The sequence below is a fragment of the Scardinius erythrophthalmus genome (assembly GCF_964197995.2).
Source record: "Scardinius erythrophthalmus genome assembly, chromosome: 23".
NCBI classification, from domain to species: domain Eukaryota; kingdom Metazoa; phylum Chordata; class Actinopteri; order Cypriniformes; family Leuciscidae; genus Scardinius; species Scardinius erythrophthalmus.
Window position 1 is genome coordinate 29,707,983 of NC_138243.1, and position 19,674 is coordinate 29,727,656.

General features: G+C 36.0%; 1 protein-coding gene across 1 annotated transcript in view; it reads left to right on the plus strand.

Annotated features, from left to right (window-relative positions):
- Positions 1-454: 454 nt before the first annotated feature.
- LOC308683888 (ras-related protein Rab-3C-like) overlaps positions 455-19,674 on the plus strand; it is a 36,277-nt gene continuing 17,057 nt past the window's right edge. Inside the window, exons 1-2 of the mRNA XM_081354733.1 lie at positions 455-544; positions 1,821-2,030. Of these exons, the coding sequence (XP_081210859.1) occupies positions 521-544; positions 1,821-2,030 (234 nt within the window). The 5' untranslated portion in view covers positions 455-520. The remainder of the gene's footprint in view (positions 545-1,820; positions 2,031-19,674) is intronic.

The window sequence follows — 19,674 nt, forward strand, 5'->3', positions numbered from 1 at the left end:
TCACATTAAATATGGTGTAAGTTGTTCTTTATAAATAAGTTATTATATATAAATAATTGTTGATTTATACACGAATTAATATGTTTGATTCAAACGTTTTGGAATGAGTCAAGCGAGGTCCGGAGGTTCGTTGTTATACGACATCAGTTTTCATCAGAAAATTGTATGGAGGGAAAATAAATAAATTGCTAACATGCTGCTATAAACGGATATTATTTTTCTGATACACCGAAACACATTAGAAACGTGAGAGATCATCATAGACTGTAAAAAAAAAAAAACGGAGATAATCAATCCATCAAGTCTCTTCCGGGTTTTAGAACTACAAACTATTCTTTGGAGAAAACTCCAACTCCCAGCAGTGAGCGCGTTTGAGTGACGCTGGAACGGCCGGGAGCGCGCACAGCAGAGAGTCAGCGCGCGTTCTGTCTCTGGCAGCTGATGCTGATGCTCAGAGGACACGGAGAGATTCGAGCATCACCGGGAACCGACTGAATTATCGTGCCAAATCTTCGGTAGGATGCGTCAGGACGGATCCATGCAGGTTTGTGCTGACGTTTATAAGCTTTTATTGTCAAACGTGGCTTTATAATATTAAGTTATTTCGTTATAATTACAGTTCTGCTGATCATTTCCGAATTGTGTAAATGACGTTAAGGCGAAATATGTCACAATTGATTGCTGTAATGTATTAGCCTTTTTCTCAATATGATTAAATTAGTCGTTATGAACATAAGGGTGAATAAAATGATATGGTTATTGATGGAAACACACCCTAACCCTCTGTAATGTGGGGGTTGGGGAATACTCCTGTACTAAAGCGTTTTATAGCTCTTCCTCTCTGTACATTCATCATTATCATAATTAAATGATTGTCAGCTTGACTGTATTTAGTTTTGAGATGGTGTTTGAGGATTGGTTTTATATGGATGGCTTTCCAGGGGTTCTTTCGGCCAATGACAAGCTCCAAATTTGATAAATGACAACTTCTAACATGTGATATTATCATGTTTTACTGTATTTAATGTCAAAACGTGCAGTTTGGTTTGCATGTATAATCATTTAGAGAAAAAATCTCACTAGGCCTATACTTTTCAAAGCCAGTTTCCTCTTTACTGATCTTTAAACCATACATCAAATCTGTCTTTTATTATATTCCTTTTAGACATATTTAAAAAAAAAAAGGGGTATAATGTATACCGTAATATCGGATCTACAGACACATTTTCAAGAATATTTCCAAACACTAAAATGTTCACAGGGAAACCAACTTGCTTATTTAATGTACTGTTCACGTAATTATATAACATCCATTTATTTACGTGATTTTAAGATAAACTATTAATTTTCAATTGCAAATAAACAAAAATACTTACTGTATATTATTATTATTATTATCCATGTTTATTTTGTTGTAGTCTAATGAATATTATTGTGGTAAAAACAGAATGGAAACAAAAAGTAATAAAACAGTAACCATATCAGTTTTATCAAACAACTCCATTTCTAATTAATCCAAATTTAATTGTTAATAAATATTTCTATATTTCTATAAGTTTCAAAATCTGCCCTTTATTTTTTATATATATTTTTTTATTTGTATCCACTTACCTTTATAAAATAGAGCTGTATAAATAAACTGATGGTAATTGTTTTGTGACTTTTCTAATGCATTCTGTTTTTACCGCAATAATATCCATTAGACTACAACAATATAAACATGGATAATAATAAAAGCGGTTTGAAGATTTATTAGTGCAGATAAAATGCATGTGTGTGTAGCTGCAGCTGTTTGTTCAGAGCGTGTCTTCTCGTTCCAGATGGCCGCGGCTCAGAAAGAAGGATCTGACCAGAACTTCGATTACATGTTCAAACTGCTGATCATCGGCAACAGCAGTGTAGGAAAGACGTCGTTTCTCTTCCGGTATGCTGACGACTCCTTCACGTCAGCGTTTGTGAGTACGGTGGGCATCGATTTCAAAGTCAAAACCGTCTACAAGAACGACAAGAGAATCAAACTGCAGATATGGGTGAGTTGGCCTACTTTAGACCGCAGGTTTCATTAGACTAGCCTTGTAGTTTGAAACGAGGCCGGTTAAATTGATGCCTCGGGTCTATCCACCAACATGTTGTTCGATGCACGCTCCTCCTTAAAAGTAAATACACTAGCTTTTAGTTGCATGAATGCATACTGCATCAGACTGTTTTGAAATTATCGTGGATGGACTTCAATGTTGTGAGATGGCACAGTATTTAATATAACTGGTAAATTAACCTATGACAAGATACTCACTATCTAATGTACATTTGGCATGCTTGGTTTGATTAAAACTTGTGCTGGGCAACGATTAATCGCATCTAAAATAAAAGTTTGTGTTTACATAATATATGCATGTGTACTGTGTATAATATAATATTTTGTATATATAAATACACATATGCATGTATATATTTAAGAAATATCTATATGAAGAGTTCAGATGCAAAAGCCTCTAAAGTGCCATCTGAAATTTCCTTCTAGAATGATAATTTTTATCAAGCTTGAATATTTAAGATCAGTAATTTCACTTAAATGACAATTCATAGGTAATTTTCATTGTCATTTAAGTGAAATTACTGAACTTAAATATACGAGCTTGATAAAAATGATCATTCTAGAAGAAAATTTCAGATGGCACTTTAGAGGCTTTTGCATCTGAACTCTTCATATACTGTATATTTATATATAATTTACATTATAAATATAAAAATTTTTCGATATAAATAACACATTTTTCTTAAATATATACATGCATGTGTGTATTTATAGACGCATGTATTATGTAAACACAAACTTTTATTTTGGATGTGATTAATCATTGCCCAGCACTAATTAAAACAAACCCTGGTGCGAACAAGCGGACTGAGACCCACCTTTCCAAAACGAACTCTGGTGAGGTACGGCTGAAATATGAACCAAAAACATCTAAAAGGACCACAAACAGGACGTGATGTCACAAGATGCGACCTTACAAAGCACAGAATGCTCCTGCAAACCTGTTTTATCTCGTCATAGGAGCTACGATGGCCATTACAGTTCGGTACAGGCGTCGGAAACGTTGCAGTTGATCTCTGTGTGTGTGACGGACGGATTCCTGTCGCTGTTTTGACTCCTTTACACACTTCATAAGCTCTTCATTAGTTCTCATCTGATCAAAATACCATCATATGTAGGCTGTGCACGTACAGCGAGCGCATTTAGTCCAGCACACAGCATTGTTTGGGATGTTTAGGTTCGGTGTTAAAAATGACAGTAGCTGCGTTTCCAATCATCCACCAATTTTTATGCGCATTTTGAGATATCACATAAAAAACGCTGTATGGAAAGTGCATAAGTTCTAAAAATGTAAGTTCTCTAAAAAAAACGTTTGTGCTCAATTGAGTTGGATAATCACGATGGAAACACATTTCCCGAATAAATTCCTCGATGTGCAACAAAAAAGACTTGGGATGCACTGATGTGAAAATTTTGCCCGATACCGATAACCGATAATTCTTTATATTTGAAAGCCGATAACCGATATTTTGATCTAAATCCAAAGTTTTATATAATTTTTAAGAGCCTCATTACAAAAACAAAAGTCTCACCATTAAAATCCATGTCTCAAACACACAATTATGATGTTCTCATTATAATTTTATGTAGCCGATATGACAGACTTGCGCTGCACATGTTGCCCTGAACTGTATTTTCCTATTTCGAAGTGATTTCAATCATATTTCAAGCAATTCAAAATCATCATGTTGAACAGTGCGCATCTGAAGAGTCTCAGCTGAAGGAAATAATACATTATTTATCAGCTTTAATGTATAGGCCAAATTTTCTTATCAGGCCGATAACGATAACATTAAAAATGAACATATATCGGCCGATACCGATATGGTGGCCGATATAGTGCATCCCTAAAAAAGGCATGTGACTTTGCGATGGGACGATTTAATCTCGTTTAACTTCCAGAACTGTCTTAGACGACTGCATTCCCAAACACCAGGCATCCGTCAAGATACCTATTGCCTTTCGTTTATTTATTATTATTTATTATATATTATATATATTTATTATATACAACATTATTTTATACTGTACTGTGGGATCTCATACTGCAGCAACTTCCATTTTTCTCAGTGATGTTTTCCCAGACGGCAACATTGTGTCGGCCCAGATCCGGGCCACATCTGGTACATGTGGATTCAATGCGTACCAGATCTGGGCCGGATCTGGGCCGACACTATGTTGCCGTCTGGGACCAGTTTATCAGGAAGTGACGAATTTGTTCTCTTCGTCTCGCCGGATGGAAACGTTGCTTTATTTGCAAATGTTTTATGCAATATTCCCATTTTGTGCACAAGCTAAATTCGCAACTTTGGATAGAAACAGCTAGTGAGAACGCTCAGCGAACCAGGACTAAATGTCTCTTTTTTTTTAGGGGGGTCTGAACCAAGAGAACCAAACTACAAGTGTGAACACACCCTTTAAGTCCTGGTACATGTAGCGTTCACACTGTCATTTTTAACACCGAACCTGAAGATTTATTTTTATGACGTATACTTTGCGACGGAACATCCCAAACAATGCTGTGTGCTGGACTAAATGCGCTCGCTGTACGTGCACAGCCTACATATGATGGTATTTTGATCAGATGAGAACTAATGAAGAGCTTATGAAGTGTGTAAAGGAGTCAAAACAGCGACAGGAATCCGTCCGTCACACACACAGAGATCAACTGCAACGTTTCCGACGCCAACTGTAATGGCCATCGTAGCTCCTATGACGAGATAAAACAGGTTTGCAGGAGCATTCTGTGCTTTGTAGGGTCGCATCTTGTGACATCACGTCCTGTTTATGGTCCGTTTAGATGTTTTTGGTTCATATTTCAGTCAAACCGCACCAGAGTTTGTTTGGAAAGGTGGGTCTCGGTCTGCTTGTTTGTGTCACACAACAGTGTTCACACTTATTCAAATAAAACACACTAACAGAGCAATCATGCTAATTGTGAACAAACCCTGTAATTTTGTTTTTGGGTCCGGGCCAAAAGAACCATGAGAATCAAACTGCACGTGAGAACACCGTAAATCAAAGCCATTGTTGCGTCATAGTTCTCTAGACAGATTATTTATTTAGTTTGGCACAAACATATGAGTCAGTGTGACTCAAAATGGATGAGCAGGTGGTGAACAAGCATAAAAGTGGCTTAGGGGAACGATGTTTTCAGTGGCACTGACGTCTGGTATGAATGATTTCAGAAACGGATGCAGGAATTTTTTTATGTTTTTAAACTAAACACATTTCATTCATGCAATTTGGTGCAAATTTAGCAAAATTTGGTTTTGCTGTAGTGAATCAACCCTTAGACAATCATCTCTTCATGACACCAGATATCATTGTGCTTAGTATGTTGCCTTTATTTTGTCTTCAATACAGATTTAATACAAATACCGGACCATTTTATCTAGATGATGCACAAGCTGCATGGAAACTAGCCTAAAGCAAATGCCTGTGTTTAAAATTGTGCGTGTGTTTTCCGAACTGATTCACATTCACGTCGTTGATTGGAAGAGGTGGCGGATAACGTCATTACTTTAACGTCATGTGTAGAGAGCAAACGCTGATTGATCGCACATTCAGAAACTTTTGCATCAACCTGCAATCCATAGTCATTGATTTTATGATGAATCACTCATTTTTACACAAGCACAGCTTTTAATATCTGCTCATTTAATGCTCAAATATGTTGTTTGTTAATAATCCTTTTAGTTGTGGTTTGTGTTGTTGGAACTGGTGCTCTTATGGGAACTCTGACATAATGATTTCTGGGAGATCTATGGCATTACAAAAAGTGTTTTTATTGGTCGCCGAGAGCTGAAGAATGTTCAACTTTGGGTAAAACGCAGCGCTCGTCACTGTCACTTTTTACCCAGCCGTCCAATCACAGTGGAGAAGGGGCGGGACTAATAACACACCGACCATCCGCCACATTCTGCTTGTACAACGTCAACAGACGACAACAACTAGCATAATAACGGATCAAAATAATTTAAAACGAGAGCCAGAGAAAATACGTTACATTGTAACGACATTTTTATATGGAAACAATACAGACTACTGATTTCTGCTAATCGATTTCTTATCAAAACAATACTCGAGTTACTACTCGTGGTTCATGCTACTGTAAATTAAAAGACATTAAATAGTTCTTATCAATACATGTTTATTAATTCAGAGCCTAATGCAACAATTACATTGAGTAAACTCTCAAAACATTATAATTATGACATTACATATTTTAATTTTAATGTAATGGAATTTAATGCCGTTCTTGCCTTTCATTTCAGATGCAATGTCCGCTTTTAGAGTCGTATACAGAAATGTCCTGTTGCGTCTACATGTTGTGACTTCTTCTCTCCATCATTGTCTGACTCCAGTTTGAACATAAAAGGCTAAAAGTTTTTTTAATTTTCAGTGCATGTCTGTGTGAGTGCAAGCTGTTGAAGCTCCGCCCCCTGTGCCGGGAGCAGCAGCTCATTTGCATTTAAAGGAACAGACACAAAACGGTGCTTTTTTGCTCACCCTCAAAAAGTGACAATTTTAACATGCTATATAAAAATATCTGTGGGGTATTTTGAGCTAAAACTTCACATAAACACTCTGGGGACATCAGAGACTTATTTTACATCTTTTGAAAAGGGCATTATACCACCCCTTTAAAGCAAAACATTTTGTGTCATTGCACTATTTACATTGTTCCACAAAACACATCCTAGGACATTTCAGTATGTAGGACATGAGTTTATCGCAGAATAAATGTCCTGAAACATTCTCAAGGGTCTTTATAGCCCCTGTCGTTCCTCTATTATATTAAACAGACGTATAGGACAGGAACAGCTGGGCCGAACGTTTTTGTTCCAGGAAGTGCCGCCGCATCTATGAATCATGTCTCATTCAGCGCCGTGAGAATAGCTCATTTAGCATTATAGATCTGAGCAGCTTTAAAGAGTTTAAAGAATGCCAGTCAATCAATCCAGTGAAAAGCTTTTGAATTTGCCCCGACATGCCATTTAAAGTGACAATGCGCATTTAATGCAGACTGAAAATTTCTAATAATTACTTCATGAGGCCAAAAAGTGAAAATTAACTTGTTGAAGCTGAAAGGCTAAACTTTGGCTTCTGCTAAAATGCATCCTTTATAATCAATAGATCTGTGTACACTGCCAAGTGCATGAGTTTAGTAGTGTCGTGTCTCGTCCATTGCTCTCACTGTTGAGGGTCGACAAGAAGTGTGTCAAGAAACTAGACTCTCTTCACCTCATGCTTGTTTTGGAGATGTTGCAATAAACTAATGACTGGTTTCTGAGAAGAAATCTAATAGGAAGTGTTGCTACGTACCTTACATTTATTATTAAGATCACTCTGTGATCACTTGACACCTCTGAACCGGCTCTAATTGCACAACCTCCAGTATGCAGAGTTCATTTAATTCACAATTTATACTGTGTATATACATATATACACACACACACACACACACACACACACACACACACACACACACACACACACACACACACACACACACACACACACACACATAAATAAATATTAATATATAATTTACAAGCTAGTCAAGAAGGTATGGGTATTTTCTGACAATCTGTCAATAATTGTATCCCTTAAAACTCATCTTTGATCACCAAAATCACATATTTAAAAGTTTTTTCCTTGAAAAAAAAATTCTTCATGCCTTAAAATATCTTGAATGTAACTCGACACCCTTGCCTCATTTAGTATTCGCGGTTCTATGAATATGCAAATGAGCCCCGCCTCCACTCACTCACTCAGCTCAGAGATCCACTGGTTGACGATCACACATTGATCTGATTGGTTACAAGGTAGTTTGTGACGTCAGAAACACCAGCGATTTCAAAGCGTGTTTTTGAGACTGTCTTTGGTTCACTGCAGTTTTAAGGAGAAAACACTCAGCAATGCTGTCGACTTATGAATTTACACATGGTTTGTCTTAAAGCAGATTAAAAACACCTCATAGACACATAAACAACACTAAACGCTTGATTTTCACCACAGGGGGACTTTAAAATAGTCAAATATCATATTATCACTGCTTGCAAATCAATAATAGAACAGATTTTTGCTTTCCGTCTTGTATTTTATCATTTAAGGCCTACTTAGTTGCTTTTAAGATTAACTTGTCTTTGCAGTCATGGGATGAGAATGATGATAGTGTAATTATTATCAGTTAAGTGTCGAATTTAAAGCAGTTTTTCGCTTAAAATGCTTCATTTCCAAATAAATCTGTACGTTCGTCGGCCGTGTGCTTTGTGGTCCGAGAAGACGCCACCACCGATGGCATGACTGTTCATCTCGAGCTATTTTTACTCTCACTCGTTCAACCACGAAGCCTCTCGGGAGAAATCGTAGAGGTAGAATGAGGAGGTGAGTGAGTTCATTTGTGTGTGTGTGTGTCCTTTTCCCCACGGCATATGTCTCCTTTCATTCACAGCGATTTTATTTCAATGCTTTTTCTTTTTTGTTCCCAGAAATCAAAAGTACTAAAAACGACCTAAATTTGTTCACTTGAATGGTGCCTGTTAATATGATGAAAAATCTGAAGAGTCAAAGGAAAACTAAAGGCCTTTCAGCTGAAAGAAAACAGACATTTGAAACCTAATTCATCATTGAAACAACATTACTTCATTCGGAAATAAAATAATATTTATTCATTCCAAATTACAGCTACAGGTTTTATTTTATTATGCAAAAAAAAATAAAAATGCATTGAAAAACAAAAAGCTCACAGCATCTTTAAAGACCCCCTGTAGTCAATAATTGTCTTATCTCTAACTCATCTTTGATCACCAAAATGACATATTTAAACGTTTGTTTTTTTTTCTGAAAAATGTGCAGAAATTCTTCATGCCTTAAAACATATTGAATGTAACTCGACACCATTGCCTCATTTAGTATGCGCAGTTCTCTGAATATGCAAATGAGCCCCGCCTCCACTCACTCACTCAGCTCAGAGATCCACTGGTTGACGATCACACGTTGATCTGATTGGTTACAAGGTAGTTTGTGACGTCAGAAACACCAGCGATTTCAAAGCGTGTTTTTGAGACTGTCTTTGGTTCACTGCAGTTTTAAGGAGGAAATACTCAGCAATGCTGTCGACTTATGAATTTACACATGGTTTGTCTTAAAGCAGATTAAAAACACCACATAGACATATAAACAACATTAAAACCTGGATTTTCAGGGGGACTTTAACACATTTTTATAACATTTGAATAAAAGGTGCAAAGAATACAGAATATGCCTTTTTAACACACTGTTTCATCCAGTTGAATTTGCATTTTCAAAACTTTGTCCTAACCAGGCAATAAGTAAATAAGTAATTTCTCTGTTCACACTGAAAGCAAAAATCGAAACATATCCGATACTTACTATACTGTTATGTGGAGCATCATAATGTCATAGCATGTCTCATCGCTTGGTTTGGACTAAAATGACAGTCTACACATCAAAGCTACTGTAAACCCCTTTCATTATAATCAGTGAAGCTGTTTACTCTTGAAACGCTTTTATTAAATGTCACAGATGTACTGCGGTATAAGCGGTATAAGTTTGGCCATCATAAACTGCAGTGATACTGTAGGCGTGATATATCTCTATCACCTGCCGTGCTTCTCCGTCTCTGCTGTCTGTGAGTTTCTTTGTGCAAGCGTGAATTGATTTTCTCTGCTCTTCGCTCGCTGAGCGTCTGTGAAAGTGTCAGCGTTTCTTTTTTACCCGTCCTCATTTGCTCAGCTGCTGATCGGAAGTATTTGCGCTCACTCCCAGCATTCATCCCTCTAAATCAAATCCCTGCTTCCCAGAGGAAGCCCATCTCCTAAATGACTCGCTCACGTTGTCTGATGTTAATTTATTGGCCCAATGAAGGTTCACATAAGTCACAGATCAATAAAACTCAACATGGGATTTGGAGCGTCTCCAGACACTTGAATCTCTCAGACGGCGTGCGTACGGACCGGTCCCGTCTGAACGAGGCCGACGCTTTTACTAACATGTTCTTCGTTACCTTAATGATGGCAGTGTCACTTTGTCATATAGGAAATGAAAACCGCACCCTTTCTTTTCTAATCCTTTAATCCTCAAAGGAGGAAAAACCAACATCATTTCAGCTTGAAGAGGGTTTTACATATTTCTATTTCTATTTATATATATATATATATATATATATATATATATATATATATATATATATATATATATATATATATATATATATATAAACTTTTTTTTCTTTTTCGGAATTTACTTATTTTAAAAAACAATATTTTTATCTTCATCTTATATTATCTTTATGACCCCAATATATATATTGGGGTCATAAAGATAATATAAGATGAATATAAAAATATTGTTTTTTAAAATAAGTAAATTGCGGAAGATGAAAAAAATAAAATAAATGTAGCACTAAAAACTAAAATAAAAATAAAGCTAAATAGAAATATTTACACTAATTGATTTGCTGCTTAATTATTATTAGTCCTCAATTATTGATAATTATTATCAATGTTGAAAACAGTTCATATTTTTGTGGAAACTGTGATACATTAAATTCTTTTAGGATTCTTTGATGAATATAAAGTTCTAAAGAACAGCGTTTATTTGAAATGGAATCTTTTGTAACATTATAAATGTCTTTACTGTCACTTTTAATCACTTTAATGCGTCCTTGATGAATAAAAGCGTTCATTTCTTTTTTTGAAACAAAATAATCCTTTGTCGGTTTCCAGACAAATCTGAAGCAGCTCAACTGTTTTCAACATTGATAATAATCATAAATGTTTCTTGAGCATCAAATCGGATCATATTAGAGTGATTTCTGAAGGATCATGTGACACTGAAGACTGGAGTAATGATGCTGAAAATTCAGCTTTGATCACAGGAATAAATTACATATCATAATAAATTCACATAGAAAACAGTTATTTTAAATTGCATACATTTTTCACAATATTACCTTATTAGTTTATGAAATAAATGCAGCCTTGGTGAGCAGAAGAGACAAAAACATTAAACTTATTAACTTATCGACCCCGTCTGTGTCACAGTGTATGATGTGTTTGTGTCATCTCCATTATAAATCACAGCTTGACCTTTCCACATCTGAGTCTGTAACAGTAATGACTCCTTCATCTTCAGTGTCTTTTAGAGAACATCATTTCAACCTTTGGTTTGTGACCCAACGAGTCAGAAAAGGCTGTGCTTAAACCAAATCGTTTATTAGAAGCATCTGGTGGGTGTTTTAGAAGCAGTGAAATAAAGGAAATGATTTTAAAGCAAGCCCGTTTTCCTCATTTCCAAACACGCTCGCTCCTTCATATATTGTCATTGTGAGTTACATTTTAGTTTCTGTATTAGTGTTTTGTCTTGATGTTGTGTTGCTTGCACAGTCATCTTTAGATATCCCCTTTCAGCATCTGAAGTGTTTTAACATTGCCGTCTGCAGTCCGACCATGGGCCGCTCACGCTGACTCACATTAGCGTCACACGCTCACTAGCATTTCATCTGTCGGATATCAAGCTCTTCCACTTACATAAGATCTCAGAAGTGACTCACATGAATCATCTCTCTCTCTCTCTCTCTCTCTCTTTAATTTTTTTAAATCAATTTAAATTGCTGATTTAATTATGTAAAGTATTATAGTAATTTTGTATTTATTTTTATTTTATTATTCTAAAATATATATTTTTATTATTCAATCTTTTTTTATTGACTTCTAATGCTAGGTTTTTTATCCCTGATTGTTTTAGAGAATAAAGTATATTAAAAGTAGGAATGACGATTTAATTATTTATTTTAGTTTTTTTATTTATTTTAGTTTTTATTTAGAATTTTTTTTATTAAATATTTTTTTTATTGACTTATGTTATGTATGTTATTTCATCCCTGATTTTTTTGAGAATATAGTATATTAAAAGTAGAACTCAATTTAATTATTTAAATTGTTTATTTATTTATTTTAAAGAAGAATACTATTAAAAATAGGGGTTATAATTTATTTATAAACTATTATTTTTTTTCCTGTGTTTTATTCATTTTTAATTTATTTGTATTATTTGATTATTACTTATTAATTGACGTCCAATGATAAGTTTTCATTTTTCTTAGAGAATAAAGGTTAAATAAAGCAAGGGCTGTCAATTTAACATGTAGACTTTTTAAAATATTTTTTATCTATTTTTGATGTATTTTTATAATTTGATTTATTGACTTTAAAATCTACTTTTTCTAATGTATATTTGATGATTTGCTGGTCTGCAACAGTGATGTAATTTGATATTATATATAGTTTGATTAATCAGTGTATCATTATTCATTTGATTCCATTTTTAATTGATCGACTGGCCTAATGTAAGCTCTCGCAGACTGAACGAGTTGTGTGTGTATGTGTGTGTATGCAGTGAATGGTGTGTTTTGCTCTCTCTCTCTCTCTCTCGGGCCGTGGCCGAGATTGACCAGCACCTGCTAAGGGAGCGACCGCGTGTTGTTTGCTCTTATCAGCGGCTCTGTTTGCGGTAATTAGAGCCTTTACTTCAGTCTGTGTGTGTCCAAACATAAGCCTTTCACAGAGCCATAAAGAGACGCTCAGAGCCCATTTTATAATTGCTTGCGGTTCTAGATCATCATAAAGCCTCCTAATGGAGCCTGATGCCTTATTTTTTTGGCCAGTCTGTGTGTGTGTGTGTGTGTGTGTGTGTGTGCTTCTCTTTTTGTATTTTGTGTGTGTATGTATGTATGTGTGTATGTATGTGTGTGTGCTTCTCTTTTGTATTGTGTGTGTGTGTGTGTGTGTGTGTGTGTGTGTGTGTGTGTGTGTGTGTGTGTGTGTGTGTGTGTGTGTGTGTGTGTGTGTGTGTGTGTGTGTGAGAATAAGGTGTGTGGTCGCTCATTGGATCTGTCTGTGGCAGATAAGAGCAGGATTCGGGATTTGCCTGTTTGTCATGGTCCACTACACACTAGAGGGCAGTGTTATTGGCACATGCATGGGAAGACCAGTTAGGGTGTACTCACACCAGGTGATTTAACCCATGCCTTAACTATCCCTGTCCCGCTTGGAAGAGGTGGGCCTGAGCACTGTTCAGTTGGGCTTGGTATGCATGTAGTGTGATCGCTAACGGCTTGTACTTACCATTCGATAAGATTCCAGCGACTAATAATGTGTCTGTCCACACCAGAAGTGACGCGACTACGAGATGCGTCAAAATCAATCAAAACTCACAGCCAATCAGAACAGCATGTGGGCGGAGTCTCACGGCACCAGAGAGTAATCTTGACGACACTCGCAAGAAAATGGAGAAGTAGCTACATAATCAAATTCACAAATATTACACCATTTAAAGGTGCTATGTGTAGTTTTTCTACTAAAATGAATCCTTTTTTTATTGCCTGTGTGTGAAGGGGTTGTAATCTCACTGAATTCACTGTAATTCACCCACTGGCAATATTTGAAAAATGCTGGAAGAGTAGGCAGAGCCCAGCGGAGAGGGGGCGTGCATCTGAGACGTATCTCTCTGCAGGCAAGGGTGTGGTTAGCTGGTACCCTCTGACGTCAGAGGGTACCACAACTTCCAATAGGAAAATTCAACTGCAGTAGCCACTGTTCAACCTGAAGAGGGCAGCACTCAGACGTTTTTACACCATATTTAGTAAAATTAAAACACTTTAAACACAAATGTCAAAAAAATTACTTGAATCAATGAACAGCACTAATAAAGCCCCATTCTTACAGATCATTAACTAAAAAAAGTTGGTTTAGGGTTTAGTTACCCTTTAACCCTCAGAGGTCGGAGATCACGCCGGCGTGATCTGCTCGCTTTTTTCCTTATGAGTTGAATTGAGACCCAAAATACTCTTTTGACTTTGATTTTACAAAACAAGTTTCATACATCAATCGATTCTGTTAAATGTTTATTATTTTTGTGTATACTCACAATAAAAACAAAGTGTTGTGCTTTTTGCCAAATAAAGAAAAATAAACGTGATGCGAGTTCTGCCTTCTATCTGCCAGTGTCGTCCATTCTGAAACGCGTCCGAAAATGAACAATAACTCAGCGAATACTCAGTCAAACAGGCAAACAGACATACAGGCATGAAGCTTGAATTCTCTTCTCTTAAATGAAGTAATTTATATAAAAAACAAATATTCTCATGTTGTGAAATCTGTATTAAAAGAGAGCGATTCCAGTTGACCTCATTAGAGCTAATTCAAATGTAATGTGACTCCGCCTACGGAGAGCGCGCACTATTCAAACGCAAATGAATGAGGCAATCCAAGCAAACCTGTGAACGCCCACATATCAGTTTATTCAGATCATTACTTTAACACCGTCTCAGCAGCGCTGTGAGCAATAACAATAATGAAAAAAGTACCTCAGAAGTGCGGGTATATCGAGGAGCGAGCTGAGGAATACTAGCCCCATTTACATGTAGCATTGTATTCCGATTATAACCAGGTGCAAGTCCAATCAGAATGAAAATGCTCCATGTCAACACCTCAATCGGAATAAAAATGCTCAAACCGATTGAAATTTCAGTCGGATTGAAGGGGGTGGAATAAACCTTTTCATGAACCGATCAAACGAAAGATTACACCATGTAAACGAGCTGATCCGATTACTTTGAGTGTACGTCTTTATGCGCATGCCTGGTTTTGCGCCAGATAATTCTGTCAGCTAACATTATGCCTTCTGTTTGTGATCCGTTGTGGATTCTGATCACCGTATAAGGTAGGAATATTTATACCCGATGCAAAAAACTATGCGCGCTAACCATTACCATAATAAACATGGTAAATATGTACGCTTGAAGAAATCAGACAAATCATAATCCTGTTTTTATTTTATCTGTCAGTAGCCTATGTCTCGGACTATCCTTTTTTTCTCTGACTGAAAATATAACTGTATCCTTCTGGGAGAGAGTGCCAAAGCTCCTCAGGTCATATTTTTGGTGGCATATTTGTAGAAATTAACATTCTTTCTAAATGTGATGTAAATACGTCCTGTTACTAGGCTACCAAATAAACAGAAACAGACGCGAATAAGTTGTGTGCCCTCTTTCTTTTGTGAACGTTCACAAACGTCCTAAAAGGTAAATCACTTTATTTCTGTGTGACTAATGTGCAATTTTGACACAAATTAATTCATTATGATTAATGTATCGCTTTTTATTGTAAACCTGTGGTAAAACATCTATTCTTGGGTTTTAAATATTTAATTAAACAACAAAAATGCCAGCAAACAGTCGCTCTTGTTTTGCGATCACGCTGTTTCCAGTGATTTCTTTCTGATCAGTTTTCTGATAAAACTTCCTTTTTTTCTTCTTTTTTTTTTTTTACAATAATAATATATATTTAATTATATGCTATAATGAGTGTGATATGAGTATGAGAATGAAAAACTGATGCAAATACAAAACAAGACAATAATAAACAAAGAACAATAGCCTACACAATACAATAAAACGGCCCGTTTATGGCTCGCACTGGCCCGACAGTGGAAACGCGGCTGATGCCTACAACTAACGCGACAATTAAGTGATGCACCATCTTGACAGGATTGAAAACGTGGAAATAATGAGCTTCCAGACCCGGCAGACAAGCTGTGTGCGCATGTCAGAAAATGATTTCGATTGAAAGCGTCAGCACATGTAAACACCAGATCGGTTTAGATAATATCCCATGTAAACAGTCAACCGGAATCCGTCAATCAGAACGATCTCAATCAGAATAGCAAAAAAGTGTGCATGTAAACGGGGCTACTGTAAGTTTTTTTTTCTTCTCACGTGAATCGGGTTTCTGTTTTTGATGAATGAACGGCAGAGATGCGCGCTGTTTACCACAGCTCGCAAAAAGACAGTTTAAATTTAAATCGCGTGTGTGAATGAATGAGGATGTTTTAGCAAACTGTATTACTATGAGTAAAAATCGACTGAAATATGTTGAAATAAAATGTAGGCTATTTGTACGTATTTGTACGTAGCAATACGTATTAAACTGCAATTTTATATGCCCTAATATTTCATAAAAACAACGTTACAGTCAGGCGAAATATGAAAGACAACATTTTGTTGACTAGATTTGAGTACAGTTTTTACTGTAGAATATACTGCCACATAAGCTTTTGATGAAAAAAGTAGCCTACCTCAGAAGTGCGGGTATATCGAGGAGCGAGCTGGGAATACTGTAAGTTTTTTTTTCTTCTCACGTGAATCGGGTTTCTGTTTTTGATGAATGAACGGCAGAGATGCGCGCTGTTTACCACAGCTCGCAAAAAGACAGTTTAAATTTAAATCGCGTGTGTGAATGAATGATGATGTTTTAGCAAACTGTATTACTATACTGAGATGAGTAAAAATCGACTGAAATATGTTGAAATAAAATGTAGGCTATTTGTATTATAAGCAATACGTATTAAACTGCAAATTAACATTTATATGCCCTAATATTTCATAAAAACAACGTTACAGTCAGGCGAAATATGAAAGACAACATTTTGTTGACTAGATTTGAGTACAGTTTTTACTGTAGAATATACTGAATATATATATCAAATAAGCTTTTGTTTAGCAATTTTTATATATATATATATAAAATAAAGTCATCAACTAAGATGTTAGCTGTTCCAATTTTGGCTATATTCAAACTAATGAATACATAGATAGGCCTAAAATGTAGGCCTATAATCTTTTTTTTTTTTACAAAGAAAGAGTACACTTCAAATATTGTTGAAATTTTAATTATTGTTGTAATTGTAACCTTTTTAATAAAATAGCAAAACCTATTTACAAGATGTAAGCAAAATCTTAAATGGTCAATATAAGTCGTCTTCAAATTTTTTGTCCTTGCATTGTGGCTCAGTCAGTCAGAGTCACACCTGAATGAATGGCTAATTATGCAGAGTCATTATGCATAATGGGTGGGACATTTTGTATTCCAAGTTGTAAACCACTCCTCGTTCACGCCCACTCGCATAATGGCTTTCCAAGCAAAACCTGTTTTACATCAATTTAAATCAATGTATTGTTTTATCTGAACGATAAAGCAAGACTATTTTCACATAATTTTGAAGCCAGAACTCGAAGGAAGAACATCCATTTCTCAAAAGTCTTATTCATGCATATTTATTATGAGTTTTGAGGTCTTCTTTCAGCAACTTTCATTTTTAATTTTTTCAATAACCACGCATAAGCATTATTCTCTTAAAAATAAAAAAATATACATGCATGGTGATCACATATTTTGGTAGCCCTGTTTGTGCTATATAGCAGCCTTTCTCAAACTTTTTTCAGTCAGGGCACCTTTCAAAAGTGCATAAAATCTCAAGGCACCCCAGTGTAAAATATAATTTAAAAACACTGCATAACCCAAATGCAAATGCAAATTTTATATATATAGGCCTATATATTTATCTAAAATGAATGGACAATTTTATTAATCCGTTCATAATATGTTTAACCCTTTCACACGTAAATTTAATATATTCTGGCTGACCCCCCCATCGTGAGTTTTTCAAGGGGACCGTTATTTAGAATGTGTCACTTTATGGTTTCCATGGTGACGCGTCATTGCTTGTCACGTGACACACCGCAGCAACAACAGAGATGAATGAATTCTGCTTTTATGTCATTTTTACTTTTTTATTCAAAATATTCACAAATTTGTTAGATATGGCATGAAATATCTGATATTCCGATTGTCAAATATATGCAAGTGGAAGTGTTTTGTTTTTTGAACACCATTATAACGATCGCGTTAGTTGAGCTGTATGCGCGATGGGCGCCGCCATGTTAGTTTGTGCCGCAGACGCAGTTCAGAGAATCGGATCTGTTGGATTTACAACAAGTGAATTCATCCACTTCTCCCGAAATACATAAAAGTAAGTGGCAGGTGAACTGGGAGAAGAATAGAGTAAATTTTAAAGTTACTTACACAATGTGTATCTGATATGAATAAAACTAATTATAATATAAATTATTATTATTGCCTCTTCCTTTGACATCAGTGTGTATTTTACAAACTCTAAATGTATTGTTTTTTTAGTAATTATGTCTGAAACCTAAAACAAACATTATGTGGATGAAAACACTGAAAAGTTGTGATATATGACAGCTCTGAGCGCGCCTGTCTCTGGCTCAGCGCCAGCCAACGCGCGAAAGCACATTTGAATTTAGCAGTTGATCACGTCATGCACTGACCGTTCTAATCACACCGGTGCTCCAGGCCTAGACTGATCGTACGTGCGAAAGGGTTAAAAGAAGAAGAATGTATTTATGTAAATTCAAATATATTTATATATGAAATGTCAGATTTTTTTTGTATTTTTTTTTAGCCTACGTAATTTTTTGGCGGCACCCCTGACACAGTCAGGAGGCACCCCAGTGTGCCGCGGCACCCACTTTGAGAAAGGCTGCTATATAGAGTGAATTTACACCTTTGCCATTAACATGTTTATAAATAACTGAAAAAAGCACAAATGTCAGAGCATGTCAGAACACCTCCAGTGCCCAGAAAACACCTCAGACTCCAGAGGGTTAATAATAATCCATAACAAAGGCTAGAGAGAAAGTGGAAATGGTCGTGTAAACTACATTTTAATGTTTTTGGTGCGAGAATCCTTGACTAATATTATAACTGGTCAGCTGGGAGAGATTGCATGCTACAAAAGTGTCAAATATTACCCTTTAGGGTCCATAATTTGCTGTATTGCATCCACCCACCCAACCCGCGCCATTGCTACTCCCTTCTGTACTGCTCCATCACCATGGTAACCCCTGGCAGGTCTCCGCTTTTCCCTGCTAAATTTGGGAACAATCTGGTATAAGAAGTTAAACGACTTCCTGCTCTCATCCATCAAGCCTTCTAAAATATTATATGAATATTATTTAAATGATATGGGATAAAAATGAATCCAATGCTAGGTTTGCTGTTGTGGTTCCCTATAAAAATGTATTAAAGGTGCATTGTGTAATATTAATCTGGATCTAATCTAATCTGTTGACAGAAATGCAATATCATATACATAACTATGTTTTCAGTGGCGTATAAAGACCTTACTTAATGAACCATTATGTGTTTATTAGCTTAGAATGAGCATTTCTCTCTACACACACTGCGGGTCCGCTTACATCGACATGTTTCTACGGTGGCCCTAAACGGACAAACGCGTTTCGTCACTATGTTGTTCTTCGTGTAAAGAAGCTAAAGCTAAAGTCAGCGGGTAAAACACTGACACAATGATGAACAAGTGACAATAATATTCACAATAACATATCGGTTTACTGAATAATTAAGTTAACCTAATTTAGAAATTTATCTTTGTAAAGAAACCTCTTGCTTTAACTAGCTACTCTCTGCCGTCTCAGACGACGACATCACTTCCTGTCGGCCACCGTAACTTCTGTTGGGTGCAATTCGCAACTAAAATGACACACTGCACCTTTAACTACACTGAAAAAAAAAATAGTGTAGTATAGAAACATCTTTTACTCATGTGTCACTCTTTGACATTGAGTAAAGCGTGACATTTTGAAGTCTCATATTTGATGAAGTTTGCAT